This window comes from Primulina tabacum, chromosome 3 (assembly GCF_025594145.1).
Source record: "Primulina tabacum isolate GXHZ01 chromosome 3, ASM2559414v2, whole genome shotgun sequence".
Taxonomy (NCBI): domain Eukaryota; kingdom Viridiplantae; phylum Streptophyta; class Magnoliopsida; order Lamiales; family Gesneriaceae; genus Primulina; species Primulina tabacum.
The window spans coordinates 20,806,501-20,822,430 of record NC_134552.1 but is presented as its reverse complement, the minus strand read 5'-3'; the positions used below and the strand labels follow the sequence as shown (position 1 = coordinate 20,822,430).

General features: G+C 35.0%; 2 protein-coding genes across 5 annotated transcripts; one reads left to right on the top strand and one right to left on the bottom strand.

Annotated features, from left to right (window-relative positions):
- Positions 1–1,295: 1,295 nt before the first annotated feature.
- LOC142540989 (putative protein phosphatase 2C 60) lies at positions 1,296–9,379 on the bottom strand. 4 transcript variants are annotated; one of them, XM_075647513.1, is made up of 11 exons: positions 9,268–9,379; positions 8,108–8,230; positions 7,261–7,324; positions 6,464–6,572; positions 3,972–4,116; positions 3,142–3,258; positions 2,889–3,012; positions 2,726–2,802; positions 2,431–2,483; positions 1,790–1,844; positions 1,296–1,699 (listed from the first exon to the last, which is right to left on the bottom strand). In XM_075647513.1, exons 2-11 carry the CDS (start codon positions 8,222–8,224, stop codon positions 1,499–1,501), a joined length of 1,062 nt encoding a protein of 353 aa, XP_075503628.1. In that variant the 5' UTR covers positions 8,225–8,230; positions 9,268–9,379; the 3' UTR covers positions 1,296–1,498. The 4 variants fall into 4 exon arrangements, with proteins under 4 accessions (XP_075503628.1, XP_075503627.1, XP_075503629.1 ...); XM_075647512.1 differs by having other exon boundaries at positions 9,240–9,368; XM_075647514.1 differs by lacking the exon at positions 9,268–9,379 and adding an exon at positions 8,783–8,854 and having other exon boundaries at positions 8,108–8,232.
- A 2,797-nt stretch (positions 9,380–12,176) lies between these two features.
- Positions 12,177–14,132, top strand: LOC142538578 (uncharacterized). Its single transcript, XM_075643886.1, has 5 exons — positions 12,177–12,514; positions 12,612–12,847; positions 12,919–13,383; positions 13,448–13,500; positions 13,587–14,132. Exons 1-5 carry the CDS (start codon positions 12,177–12,179, stop codon positions 14,130–14,132), a joined length of 1,638 nt encoding a protein of 545 aa, XP_075500001.1.
- Positions 14,133–15,930: the final 1,798 nt, after the last annotated feature.

Sequence of the window (15,930 nt, the reverse complement as noted above, 5' to 3'; positions counted from 1 at the left end):
AGATATAGATTTACTGAGTAGTCAAAAATTAATATATAAAAGTAAAACAAAACTCAAAATTGTAATTCAAATGAAATGTAATTATATAATCAATATATAACATTTAAATTCATTTTTAATAGCTTATTCTTTGGCTTTTACTACGAGTACCTATCCTCACTAGATTACATTTAAAAAAAAAACAGCAAATTCATTGCCCATTGAAATTAAAAAAGAAAAAAAAAATTGTTCAGATCTCGTAATGAAATATTTCGTAGGTGCATACGATGTACATTAAATTAAACATATGTGCATACGATGAACATTAAATTAAACCAATCAATAACAAACAGATATTTTAGAAAAAAATGACAGACTGCATTCCATCCATCCAAGCAAGTGAAATCAAAAAAGGGAGAAGTAAAATCAGGGATTGCCAGCCCAAAGAGAACACTAAATTTCGATTTAACAACACCAAACGAAAATAAATGTCATAGTAAAAGATTTACACGATGATTTACCAAGGAGAGAAGTTAATTTATGGGTTTTACTAGGACGATTTCCAAGCTACATATGAGAGGTAGACGTTAATGTATTCCCTTTTTTGGCTCATGGTTTAGATGGAGGAATGAGAACTTTGAACTTCCTTCTTTTTTGCCCGAGCAAAGAGCACTTCTGGAATAAAATTAATATGTCTAAAATATGGATTGTTAGCACAATGAGATACATGAATTTATTTTCCCAACTTTAATATCACCTAATCATAGATATGATTCAACGAGTTTGTTAAAAAAATACTTTATCACACACACCAAACACAACCTTAAAATCGATATCATATCAACTATGTGGCAAAAACATGTGTGAGATGGTCTCACGAGTCGTATTTTGTGAATATCGGTAAGATTGATCTGTCTCACAGATAAAGATTCGTTATACTGTCTCACAGATAAAGATTCGTTATACCGTCTCACAAGAAACATACTCCAACTATGAATTAATGAGAAAAAAATGCTCATGTTTTGGTTGGCCATCACAGTTTTATAAACTTTTTTAGGTCATCTCCAACGAATGGGCGCATGTTCTATAGCAAAATAACACAATTTCTACAAAGTCTTATTTTCCAACCATACATAGTACCGTGCCAGAAAGGGCACAACACTGTTCCGAGCATCAACTCTTGTGCCATCCGTGGTGCAAGAATTACGCCCGACTGGAGTAAATTTCAAGAAGCCATGTTGGCGCTGGGAACTAAATGCCGCCCTAGCCCGGCAGTGTAACATCAGCTAGCCAGCAGCAAAACTAGTCTACTAACATTGAATATATGATAGCATATTGAAATTAACCAATCACAAATTGTTTCGGTGTTTGACCACCCAATAAAGATGGTCCAAGTATATTTTTAAGAAAGCTTCGTACGTGCCTATAAAACTAACATTTACAAAAATATGTTAATATTAACTAGTTCAAAGAACAAACGACTAAAACTGGAATCTAAACGTGTTTTACAAGGTAAGATTCAAGGAACTACTGAATTGTCATCTTTGGGTTGTATCTGCTGTTCGTCTGACCCCATCTGCCTTTCAGAGGATGTGCTTGTCTGAAAAGCTTTTTTGAACTGAACGAGAATCATTGTCATGTTATCACAACCTTCACCCCCAGATGATGGTGCCAAACACCTATCAAGGACTCTCTCACAAACCACAGAGAGCTTCTTTTCCTGCATGATTTTCGACAACTCTTGATGTGTTCTCCTACGTGAAATGTATCAACAGTTCCAAGTTCAATGAGGAAACTACCAAAAACTTACAGTTGTTAGCTGCTCTTGGACAAATTCTACAGCCTCTTTACTAGACATGCAATCCCTATAAAATCGCACAAAAAAAGCATCAAGGCAATGAACAAGTTGAATATGACTATAGAGTGTTAAAGTGCTAGAAATATAAATAAACACAAAAAATTGTGCCATGTTCCGGAAGCAAAAATTTGTGTATTTGAGTTCAAAGAAACAAAGAGTTTATAATAACTTTTGCTAATACAAATTCAAATTGTTCTCTAATATTAAAGGCATAAAGAAAAGAGAGGAAAACGTGATACATTTTTGAAACAAGAATGTCCGTGTTTACCATATTTGAAACAAGAATGTCCCATATTTTCTCCAGCATGATCAACATATTCTAAGCTGAAACAATTGCAATCAATTCTCCAAATTGAACATGCAACTCATACTATCAGACACATAAAGACCTGACTACATGCCTCATGTAAAACAACAATTAGCAAACATAAATATTCCGCACACTTGAAAATTTATCATTTCTGTTCAATGAAAGGAACTCGAATAGCATATTTCTGAAACACCTATGAGAAAATAGTGTGAAAACAATTTGGCTCAATATAAATATATAACATAAAAGTATCATGTGCGTATGTATGAAGATACAAACTTACCATATCCCATCACAGGCTATTATGAGGAAATCATCATCTTCAGAAAGCTCAACCTAGTTTAGGATAACAATAAGAAAATCTGTACTCATAAATAGATTACACAATAAAATTAAAATCCAAGGCACACAAGTTATGACATGGTCCTCTGACTGCTTGCCAATAATGTTGAAATTATAGAGTACCAGTTCAGAAAACGACTGACTCTAGTTAAACGCTGTTATCCACAGGGATTGGAAGAAGAGAGTCAAATCAAATTAAATACTAAATTAATGCACAAAGTAAAGATTCTACATACAGTGATTATATCAGGGTTAGCTGTCACAGTTTGCTCCTCAGCAGGCAATAATTTGTTTTGCTTCATTTCCATGTCACCTGAAAGATATGATGCAATCATGCAGTCCACCATCAAAAAAATCGATGTAACACTTCAAATAATAGACTCAATCACACCAACTTACCTATTGCCCTTGACAAATTGAGGCTCCCATTGACTCGTCCATATTGGACGTATCCACCAGCATCCAATATCCTTTTCTTCTCAGCATGAAGATCTGGCTTATGATCCTTCGATAAATCACATGCCTGCATCAAAGTAGGATATATTATCAACCGGTGCATTCGCCAAGGATGAGGTGGATTAGTAACCATTATACCCTACGAGTTGAGACAGGCAATTCAATCTTATTCTTATAAAGGCAAAAACTAATTCACCTGTCCTTTTCGTGACAACACACACCGAGAGTCACCAGCATTAGCAACAATAAGTTGATTATTTCGAATGATTGCAACACAAGCGGTACACCCAGAAGTTGGTCCCTTGTTATCAAACTGAATTCCCCATAATTAGAAGGTATTAGAAACAATGAATGAAATAAAAGATTTACTAAACAAAAACATCCAAACATACAACAAGCCTGTTATCTGCCCAGTTTAGGTTCATAAGAAGGAACAAAGTATCAATCTCGGAAATGGAAGGTGCCAACTAAAACAATAACTTACTACTACTATGTATTTCACACGTAGACTAATGTATCAGATCAATTCTTGTCAACAGAAAGCTGGACAAGCTTCATTGATGTCAGATCCACGCCTCAATGCAAATAAAGTACTCACAAACAAGGACAATTATTTCAAACAACTAATCGAATTTGAGAAATGACTAATCTTGATAGTCGTAAGGCTTTATCTCATAGATATTCATAATAACATTCCTGTATAGATAACAGATTATTGCGTGCTAGAATGGCTACTTGTTGGTATTCCATTTCAGTGTGTCCATAAAAATTATCCCCAGGATGTGCACGCATATTTCTAGTTGAAAACATTCTTATTAATACAGCTTTATTCCTACTTCCTTTTGCTTTCACCGAAATTTATCGTACCACATATATCAGAGATGAGTTATTTTCACACTTAAACATGGGCACATGTATCTACAGGAAAGCACAAATTTTACCAAATTTTTACAGCCAGTGTAAAAGGCTTTGTTGGTCAAATGTACACGATATATCCTGTTGGGATAAATAAAATACTAAGCTCACCTCCTCGTAACGCCAGTTGCCATCTTGACCAGTAACATCATCTCGCTCAGTTGAGGCTACTATGTTATCTGTAGGTTTGTCCACTTTTCCTCTTAATAATGCTAACTCCTTCTGTCCTGCCTTTTCACACATCATTTCATCCATTCTGCATCAAGACAAAGAATGTAAATTACAAAGATCACAGCTACAAGTATGTTAAAAATAATTATTACGATTACATGTGATTGGGACTTATGTTATTTTCAGCTCAAATATTTTGAAAATAGTTTTTGTAAAAAATTCATGAAAGTGTTGGGGTAAAAATTTATGAAAGCTGGTCATGTGGGTATTTTGTTGTCAAAAGATACATTTGGCTTAGCTTTGACAAGTGATTGAGATAATTTAAATCCTGAACCGGTGTATCTGTAAGTTATATGCTCTAACGAAAGGGTTGATACTGACATCAATCTCATCTATAACTGTATCTATTACTATATTATAAAGTGGGAGGCCTTTAGAAAAACTGTTTTGGTAAGGCCACTTAAAAATTGCATTTAAGACCCTCATCTTTAGTTAATTATAACTTATCTACAAAACAATAACTACTCACAAAATTTGACTACTAATTAATTAAAAAATATTTTCAGATCCTCATTTCATTTTGATTTACTCATTTGTTCCAAAGTGATTGTTTTTACTTAGAATTTTTGCGGCCTTTAGAAAAACTGTTTTGGTATGACCACTTAAAAATTGCATATTTGCATTTACCCCCCTCATTTTTAGTTAATCATAACTTATCTAAAAAAAGAATAACTGCTCACAAAAGTTGGTTACTAATTAATTAAAAATATTTTAAGATACCCATTCCCTTTTCAATCTGATATTGCACGGTTTTGAATTTGATTTACTCATTTGTTCCAAAGTGATTGTTTTTAATCAATTATTATGAATTTTTCTTCCGGATAATCTCTAAACATCTCTGACATGCTTTCAATTGTTGCATTTAAATATAATTAATATTCATATATTACATTACACATGCAAAAGTGTGTGCCACGGACACTAGTTAATATGAATATGCTGTTTTGCTTCGTCATTTATTAGTTAATATGCATATATTATGGATAAAAAATTAATCTAATCTGGAAAAATTCTTAAATATAGTGAACGAGGATTTTCGAAATAAACTAATCATGAAAGTCAATGAAATACATTGAATATGTCCATTTTTAAAAAGTAACATTATTCTACATGAATGAATATTAATTAGTTCAACAACATAAATTGTCACAGGCACCACGTACAAATGGTAAAATTCAACAAGGCATGGAATAATCGACAAATTTTCAGAACATTTTATAATACGGCTTCACAGCTTCAAATCAATGCACGTGATTCATTTCAAATAAAACACACGTACATGCTTGTAATTTCCCATGCTTACGTTTTCCAAGTAAATATTATAATCACTTTTTAAATTTAACATTAAACATCACTGCTATATCATAAAGTACTTTAACTTTCAAAATTCATATTTAATAATTGGAAAATTCCTTCAAAATGCTAAACACTCTTTCTAAAACTTTTAAGTTGAAAGTAGCTGAAGCGGTTCAAACTTCTTGAACTAAACTTTCATTTCTTATCAACCAAAACTTTCTTTAACTAAAAGAATTAAAAAATAATAATTTAACAATTTTGAAAAGCTTTCTTCACTAAAATCAAATGTTGCCTAAGTTGCTGGGAATAATGCATCCAGTACAAAGGTCATTTTCATCCACTACATGAGTTCTGATTCTCACCATTGTTTTCAAAATAGGTTTACCAACTTGAGCCTCTAGAGAACAAAAAAACTCACCATTGTTTTCAAAATAGGTTTACTCACCATTCATTTCCTACATAAATATATATTTTTTTATTTTCGAGTTATAGTATAATAATATTGACTAATAACGGAAGCATTTGAAGGCCTCAGCATCACAGGAAATTTTGACATGCATATGAACCCGATTATACTACGAGGAGATTCTAATTTCATCAATGTGTAGGCACAAAATTATTTATTTAATTTAATTATCTTTATCGGAGTTAGATAACTGATGTATACATGAATACAAGTAAAAAACAAAGGATGTCAATTCCAAGTTAAATATATTGAGAAAAGATAAAATCATCAAATATGGTTAAACAAAACTAGTACTAGTATTCATGCAGCGCTGAAACTATCCGAAGTCATTGTTATTCTCTTCACCAAATTAAATTCTATAAATACAATGGATCTAAAAAACTTAATATCATTCTCAACTAATTCTAGTAAGTACTAGTACCCTTCATTCTTCCTCAAGCAAATTAACAAAACCCCACAATCATATATTTTTTTATAAATATATAAATATTACTGCGTGGAGGAACACGAGGCATAAATATTATAAATCATTACACTGTTGCGTTTTATGTAATCCACAGGGTCTAAGTTGGCATTTAACATGTAAAATTATCTACATGACATGAAAAACCTGAGAAAAGCTTGTCGAACAGAAGTTCCCAGATCACCGGCCCTGTAAGCTTCATGTTCCAGCATCTCTTGATGGAGAAACTTGGCACAAAATTTTGCAACTTCTTTGCCTACAGAGGGGAATGTACTGAGAAGATAAATGCATTGTAACAGATGCTGTATATGATTAATATGAATACAGCTACAGTATTTGCTTGAGCATCCAGTAGTTATTTCTTTCATTGAATGGCCCAACAGGATGTTCATATTCCCTTGAATGCTAATGACCCAAACTCTGGACTTACAATCCACTGAATTGCTTAAAATAACAAAAACCACAGTATTCCACTAACTACTTTTATACATACAGATACAGTAGTTTGAACAGCAGAACAATTTGTTTCTTTCGTATACATTTGAACACTAATGCATAGATCCCATCACCATCTTTATTCCCAAGAGATTGACAATCTCTTATCACATGCATTGAAACATGAAAGTTCTCCATCGCCTTGCTAGTCCAGGATCATGCACAAAAATTTCTAGAAGAATTTATCTTAGTCGCTTCTATTATGGCCTCTCTCAAATATGGAATAAGAATCATCCCCTGTCCTAAGTACACATATGCTGAACCAAAACTGTGAAACAATAGCATATGGATACTAATAAGCCAACCTGTTACTTTTCCTTGATGGCAAGCTGATCGTATACTGAATATCATGACTATTTTAAAATCCATGTAAAGCTAAGTACGCTGACAATAAAGAAAGAGAAGAAAACAGCTCACTAAGATTGAGAAGTCACTAGATAAGTGTTTACCTCCATGGCCATCATAAACTCCAAAGAAAGAGGTGGAACTGTCCAAATTAGTGTAAGCAGCATGCTGTAGAATACCTCATGTCAGGAGAAGTGTCCAGCGTGTTATGAAAAAAGTACTTAACAATGCAAGGATTTACGTGACTCTTCAAAATTATAATCATCTAAGATCATATTACTTGACTTTCATGCTCAATCTAAATCAATACTAACGTGTCATACATTCATAGAAAAGAGATAGAAAAAACAACAAGAACACCCACAGGCTAGAAGAAAAGCGTAAGTTGGTCCAATCACAATTTTGTCTTCAATTCACCATCTTTTCCAATCCACACATTTGCATCACTTCTTGAGTTGTTGCGAAACCGTGAATGTAGTAAATATAAAAATTTTAGAACTTCAAGCAACATTATAACTTGTTCATTTCCTCGAAGATTAAAGATTTTAGAAATTCCTAGTGGATAAAAATATAGAGCAGTCAAACTTCATCACAAAACCTATGCTACACGATCAAGTATTTCTCTCTCAACGGTCATAAAGAAAATGGTATTGCACTGAGGACAGTATCAATGCAGATGAGCACACAACCGCTGCCAGCATCTATCAGGTAATGAGAGGCTACAGCAATAGCTAGAAAGGTTAATGCTAATCTCACACAGGAAAAATTTCCGACAATCAGAATGAAGGGCAGAAGTGAGTTTTAAGTTATCAATGATGCAAAAAATATGCACGCCGTAAAAAATAGAGCGTCTATCAGGCACAGAAAGTGTCAATTCTACACATGAAATTGTTAAAGAGCAAAATAAACATGGATTAGAGCCGAGATGCTAAAAATAACTAAAATATTTACCGCGTCTTCCATTGTTGATCGCCAACCCTGCATGGATGACATGCCATATATAAGCCTTTGATTCTCACCATTCTCTGAAACCTTTTCAGTTTTAGGAGTGCTTAGATATGCACCCATGTTAAGCTGAAAAAACAAACAACCATGATCACGCATTGAGCAAAACAAATTTCACACTTTTCATGCAATAGAGATCAGAATACTGATTATAGAACACACATGCATGAGCTTATCTGTCCAAACATGGTGATACTTATAATCTCGTACTTGATTCAATTAGAATTGGAATGCACGGGGTGCATACTTTCCATTAATCCACCATCAGCGCAACTTCGAGAAATCCTATTGATTCTGGTATCATCCAAAACTCGGGGAAAAGAATGAGAAAGAAAAAAGAATTGGACTTGTGCTCGATGTTATCATTACCATAATAAGACCAAATTCCCGGGGACTTGAAAGATTGTTAGAGTTGTGATACTAGAGTAAAAATTCTCAGCTCTCATATCATTTCTTCACTTCTTCACAAGAAAAAGTGAGCTCAATTTAATCGGCTTAAATTCCTAACAAGCAACTCTCCCTGATATCACAACGGACCTCTCAGCTAACTGATGTAATCATAGTAAATTAGTTAAAACAGAACTATATCATCCAACAAGAAGATATAACAAGAGAGCAACTTAAAAATAGTTGGAAATGGTCATATTTAGAATTGGGGCTATTTAAGCAAGCTCAAGCTTCGATTTACGCATTCTAAGAAAAACAATAATAATTCATTCAGAATCGCATAAAGCTAAAAACTTCAGTGTTATGTGTAAGCGTCTAAAATATTTTTTAAAAAAAAACATCTCCCAAGGTCGCGCCTGAATTTACGTAATCGAGAATTCACTGCGGAGAAAAACGAAAGTTAACCAATTAATACAGTTCAAATTTTTTTAAAAAAAAAATTCCACCACTATACGAAATGCATCGCCATAACTGCTCCCCAAGAACTGAGACAATCCAAGCAAACGAATCAAGAAAAACATCGGTGATCGAAAACATACATACAATAATCCGATAACATAATCAAGAGTAGCTAACTAATCAAAAAGGAACCACTGTTTAAATATTTTTTCCCTTGAAAAAAATAACTCACATTTCAAGATTCAGAAAGGAATGCGTACCGAGTTTCCAGATACACCGAATCGTTCGAAGATGTATGAAATAATGAAACAGAAACTGTGTAACCCGTCCACGTAATATGCGATTAATTATTGAAAATTTACGAACTATTTTCTATACCTATTTATATATATAAAATAAAAAATCTAATTATTTTTAAATTCGGATAATATATAAAATCAAATTACCGAGGGGAAGAAACAACATACTTAAATGATTTTGTAAAAGTATTTTTTTTTTTAGAATCTAAAATTTCTGATTTTTGGATTTTTGTTTCTAATTTTATTTTAAAATTAAATAAAAATGTTTTCACTATTTTTCACTCGTTATTCGAACGTCAATAAATCTTCTATTTTTAAAAAAAATAAAAATACTTTAAAAAACTGAATTTATTTAAATACTTTTAAGTTACAAATTTTGTATCCGAACAGATCTTAAAATAGAGCCCAATTTGATAAATTAATTGGTTACCTACCAAAAAGATATTGGGAAATTTTGAGATAAATTTACAAATCATAATACAAGTTGTTATTTACTCCATACATCATAAATACTTCGTTTAAAACGGCCTAATCATGTCAAAAATATCCTTATTTGTTTACTGGGCCAGAAATTTTTATAGTAGGTAGCATTTTAGGATTTCCAGTAAGAAATTATGATGAAATAAAAATAAACAAACTCAGATCTGTAATAAATTATCAAGAAATTAATAAAATTCAGGAGTTTGATGAATATTTTATACCAGTAGAGAAGATTTAATCAGTTATACATACAATGCCAAAATATTCTCTAAATTCGATTGTAAATCGTGATTTTATCATATTCGATGAAGGAAGAAAGCAAGAAATTGACAGCTTGTTCCACACTGCAAAGTCATTATATTTGGGAAGTATTACCGATGGGTTTAGTTAATGCACCCTAGATATTTCAAAGAAAAATGAATAATTTCTTTAAATATTATTTTAGTTTTATGTTTGTTTATATTGATAATGTTTTAATAACATCGAAAAATAAGGACGAACATATTAAATATTTAGATATTTTCTCTAAGGTTTGTAAAAGAAGACTATTCCTATCCGAAAAGAAGGCAATAATTGCTTCAAGTAAAGTTGAATTCATTGGAATAGAAATAGATGAGTCAGATAAAATTCTGCAAGAGCATATAATGGAAAAGTTGCAGAACTTTCCACATGAACTAAAAGAAAAAAAACAACTTCAAAGTTTTTAGGATTCATAAATTTGCTGGAATGTTCATTGACAAATGCAAATTGTGCATTTAAATTATCCTTATAATGCATATAGATTGTTAGTTTTCTTGGGCGGAATTATGCGTTTTTGTTATTTTTGGTGTGATTTCAGGAATCTAGGTAAGGCTACTACTTGGGCGTGAAAAGGAATGGAAATGACACTTAGAAGAAAATAGCGAGCTTGAAAACCAGAGAGACCCGCGCATTTGCGCGCCCTTGCGAGTCAAGGGCGCGCATATGCGCGAAAGAAACAGGCGAGACACAAAGCAAACCAGAGAACCGTGCACATATGCGCTAGTCGAGGTGCACATATGCGCGCGCGAAGGAATTCCAGCAAAGCAAAATAGAGGACTCCGCGCTTATGCTCGGAGCTAGTGCGCGCATATGCGCGCGAGAAGATTGCCCAACACAGAAGGACCCGCGTATATGCGCGAGTATTGGGCGCGCATATGTGCGCGACGCGAATGCCAGATTCTTTAGGTTTCATCTTGGGCTTTATAAGAGAGGAATAATTAATTCTGAAGCCGCCAGCCGACAGGGAGATTAAGGAGAGAAAAAGTTAGAGCCAACTGAGGATGGAACGCGAAGAACGGAGATAGAAGACGCTGAGTCTGGATACGGAGACGCACTTTCATCTCTCTTCAACACGTTTCTAATTCGGTTCTTTACTTTTACGTTTTTAATGATTACAAACAGGTTTTGTATTGATTTAGATTCGAATATGAACTAATTTTATTTTCTAAAGATTGACGTAGTCTTGGTCAAACCTATGTTATTGACGTTGTGAATTTCCATTGAATTAATTCATCATGTTTATTTGTGATTTCTTGTCTTTAATGCTTTTGGATTACTGGCCATAATTCGATTGATCAAATAATTAAGATCTAACACTCGAGAGAGGGGATTGAAATTAGGACATGGAAAATCACATCGTCAGATTTTTATAACGTGCGAAAGACGTATAACTCTGGTGAATCCATAAAAAGAACCTTGTTTGCATATATTATGTGTTACGTGATTTTGAATAGACATAATAAAATCAGTAATAGATAGTACAATTCTATTTATCACTTGAAAAAAGAAATAGAAAAATTGCGAGTTCTTGGTTAATAAATATGATGCAATTTAATGATATATTAGTCACTTTTAATTTATCATAGGGGAGACCAGACGAAATCATATATCTAGATTGATTTACTCACTGGATGTCAACTGCGTTTATAAGATTTACCTGATTCGTTATTTTCTCTGAATTGATTATAAACTATCTCATTGATTTTTCTAAATAAATTTGAACTATGTCAATTATGGTACTTAATATACAGTTTTAAATAATTACTACTCGTGGGATCGATATTTGTACTCATACCAGTACTACCAGTACTAAAACTTGACACCAGTACACTTGCGGTAGTGAAAAGTCGCAACAAGTTTTTGACGCCGTTGCCGGGGAGTTTATTATTTAATTGCATATTAATATCATTACTAAGTAGTCTTGATTTTAATTTAGACTTTATTTTATTTATTTATTTTGTTAATTTATAATCTTTTCTGTTTTGTAGTGCATGCGAAGATACCAAAATCCCGACTTGCTGATTTTTGATCCGGAAATCGAAAGAACTGTCAGGAGATTAAGAAAAGCAAGAAGAGAGGAAATTAAAGCAATGGCTGAAAACAGAGATAATCATAATGAGCCCCTACGAGAGGTGCCAATCCGAGAACATTTCCGCTCAGTCATCAACGCTCACTATTCTGGAATAGCTCGCGGAACCATTGCTGCTAATTACTTCGAGCTAAAGCCCGCACTCATCAACATTGTTCAACAGAACCAATTTGGAGAAGCAGCCACTGCAGATCCCCATCTTCACCTAAGAAATTTTCTAGAGATCACGGATACCGTAAACATTAACGATGTTTCTGACGAAGTTATTCGATTGCGTCTGTTTCCTGTTTTCTCTCAGGGATCAAGCAAGAAGTTGGCTCCAATCTCTACCTCTGGGGAGTATTACTACATGGGCAGATTTGGTTACGAAGTTTCTATCAAAGTATTTTCTTCCTGCCAAGTTTGTGCAGTTGAAAATAGATATCACCAACTTCAGGCAAAATGAATTCGAGGTATTATATGAGGATTGGGAGAGATACAAAGAATTACTCAGGAAGTGTCCAAATCATGGATATGCAGAATGGGTGCAGATTCAGTTATTTTACAATGGTTTAGATGGGCCAACTAGAGGGAATGTGGATGCAGCCGTCGGAGGTACTATTTTCTCCAAAACACCTGATGAGGCTTATGAATTGCTTGAACAGATGACCATTAACAGTTACCATTGGCCAAGTGAGAGATCTAGATCAAGGAAACCTGCTAGATTGTATGCCGTAGACCCGATCACGTCGCTTACTGCGCAGGTTTCGGCGTTGACCACACAGATTGCAGCGATGACAAGGCAGGCCAATCTACGTCTGATGTAGCACTAATAACTACCGAAGAAGAGCCTGTTGTGGAGGAAGCTCAGTACATCAAAAACAATCGTGGCTATGGAAGATATCGAGGTAACCCTCCCTATAATACTTATCATCCAGGTTTGAGGAATCACGAGAATTTCTCTTATGCGAACAACAAGAACGTGTTAAATCCTCCACCGGGGTTCAAAACAGAGAAGGGTGAAGGAAAGCCGTCTTTTGAGGATCTAGTCGGGACGTTTGTGGCTGAGTCTGGAAAAAGAATGACTAGAACTGAGTCTTGTCTCGATAGCATGGAGACACACATGGGGAATATGGGTGCCACTATGAAATTTTTGAAAACACAGATTGGGCATCTAGCCAATGCTTTGAGAGATCAGACTAGAGGACAGGTTCCCAAGCAATATGGAGGTGAATCCTAGGGAGCAATGCAAAGCTGTCACACTGAGGAGTGACAAGGAAATTGGAATCCCAGAGCCTACTGAAGAGAATGTAGATATTCTTGTCGAGGAAGATAATGGAAAGGGTGTAAGTGGTGAAAAAGAAAAATTAGAAGAACCCAAAAAGTGCTTGAACAGCAGCCTTTACCGAAGGTGAATCTTCCATATCCACAGAGGTTCAAAAAGAAAGGGTTAGATGATCAGTTTGCGAAGTTCCTGGAAATCTTGAAGAAAATACACATTAACATCTCATTTGCCGATGCATTGGAGCACACGTCCAATTACGCTAAGTTCATCAAGGATGTGATGTCCAAGAAGAGGAAGCTTCAAGAATTTGAGACCGTGAAGCTAACCGAAGAGTGCAGTGCCATACTCCAAAGGAAGCTACCACAAAAACTCAAAGATCCAGGGAGTTTTACTATTCCTTGTGTTATTGGTGGTTCTAGAGTAAATATGGCTTTATTTGATTTAGGTGATAGTATTAATTTAATGCCTTTTTCTATTTACAGGACCTTGGAGCTTGGCGAGGTGAAGCCTAGCACTATTACTTTGCAGCTGGCGGACAGATCACTTACATACCCACGAGGGATAGTAGAGGATGTGATGGTAAAGATAGACAAATTCATATTTCATGCTGATTTTGTCATTTTAGATATGGAGGAAGACCAGGAGACTCCGCTTATTTTTGGAAGGCCGTTCTTGGCCACCGGAAAAGCCTAGATTGATGTGCACAAGGACGAGCTCACACTGAGAGTAGGTGGAGAAGAAGTTGTGTTCAACATCTACAACACCATCAGAGGATCAAATGAGGTAAGTACTTGTAATAGTATTGATATCATTGTTTCATGTGTATCTCATGTTAGTGCAGGTAGGATGACGAAAGACTCCTTGGAGAGATGCTTATTGGAATTAGCTTCTACCGTGGATGAAGAGGACTAGGATGTGCGAGAGGAGTTACTTGCTCTCAATATGCTGCCTAAAGAAAAGGTTGATGCCCAGCACGAAGAGTTACTTGAAGATGCGAGTAAAGAGGTACCAAAAGCATCTCCTGAATTGAAGGAATTACCGAGTCACTTGTGCTATGCATTCTTAGATGAGAGTTCGTTATATAAGGTAATTATATCTTCTACTCTTACTATTGATGAGAAAGATAGGTTGTTGAGAGTATTGTGAGAGTTTAAATCTGCTTTGGGATGGACAATTTCTGATATAAAGGGGATTAGCCCTACTGTTTGTATGCACAAAATCTTGATGCATGAATCCTATTCCCCATATGTTGATCATCAGAGGAGGCTTAATCCAGCCATGAAAGAAGTGGTGAGAGCTGAGTTATTAAAATTTTTAAATGCTGGTGTTATTTATGTTATATCTGATAGTTCTTGGGTTTCACCACTGCAAGTAGTGCCTAAGAAGGGGGGGTATGACTGTGGTGAGGAATGAATTGATTTCAACTCGCCCAGTGACAGATTGGCGAGTGTGCATAGATTACAGGAAATTGAATGATGCAACTAGGAAAGATCACTTCCCCCTCCCTTTTATTGACCAGATGCTTGATAGGGTAGGTGGTTATCATTATTATTGCTTTCTAGATGGTTATTCAGGTTACAATCAAATTGTCATAGCATCGGAGGATCAAGAGAAGACTACCTTCACTTGCCCCTACAGTACATTTGCTTTCAGGAGAATGCCATTTGGACTTTGCAATGCACCTGCTACGTTTCAAAGGTGTATGATGGCCATATTTTCTGACATGGTGGAGGAAATCACGGAAGTTTTCATGGATGATATATCTGTCTTTGGTTCATCATTTGATCATTGTTTGCAGAATCTTACCCTTGTTTTGCAGAGATGTCAGGCAAAGAATCTGGTTTTGAATTGGGAGAAATGTCACTTCATGGTTCAAGAAGGTATTGTGCTTGGGAACAAGATTTCCGCCAAAGGAATGGAAGTGGACAGAGCCAAAGTCGTGGCAATTGAAAATCTCCCACCGCCGAAGAATGTGAAAGCGATCAGAAGTTTCTTGGGACATGCCGGGTTTTACAATCGCTATATTAAAGATTTCTCTAAAATTACTAGACCTTTATGTAATTTGTTAGAGAAAGATTCTACAATTATTTTTGACGATGATTGTTTGCAGGCATTTAACAGTATCAAGACAGCGCTGATTTCTGCACCCATCATGATAGTGCCTGACTGGAAGGAACCCTTTGAGCTCATGTGCGATGCTAGCGACTATGCTGTGGGAGCAGTATTGGGACAAAGGCGAGAAAAGATGTTCAAGGCTATCTACTATGAAAGTCGCACACTTAATGCAACCCAACAGAATTACACAACCACTGAGAAAGATATGCTAACAGTGGTGTTTGCATTCGACAAATTCAGAACATATCTCATTGGCACCAAGGTAATTGTTTTCACTGACCATTCAGCTATTCGTTACTTGTTTGCCAAAAATGATGCAACGCCCAGGTTGATACGATGGATACTCCTACTTCAAGAATTTGACTTTGAAGTTAAA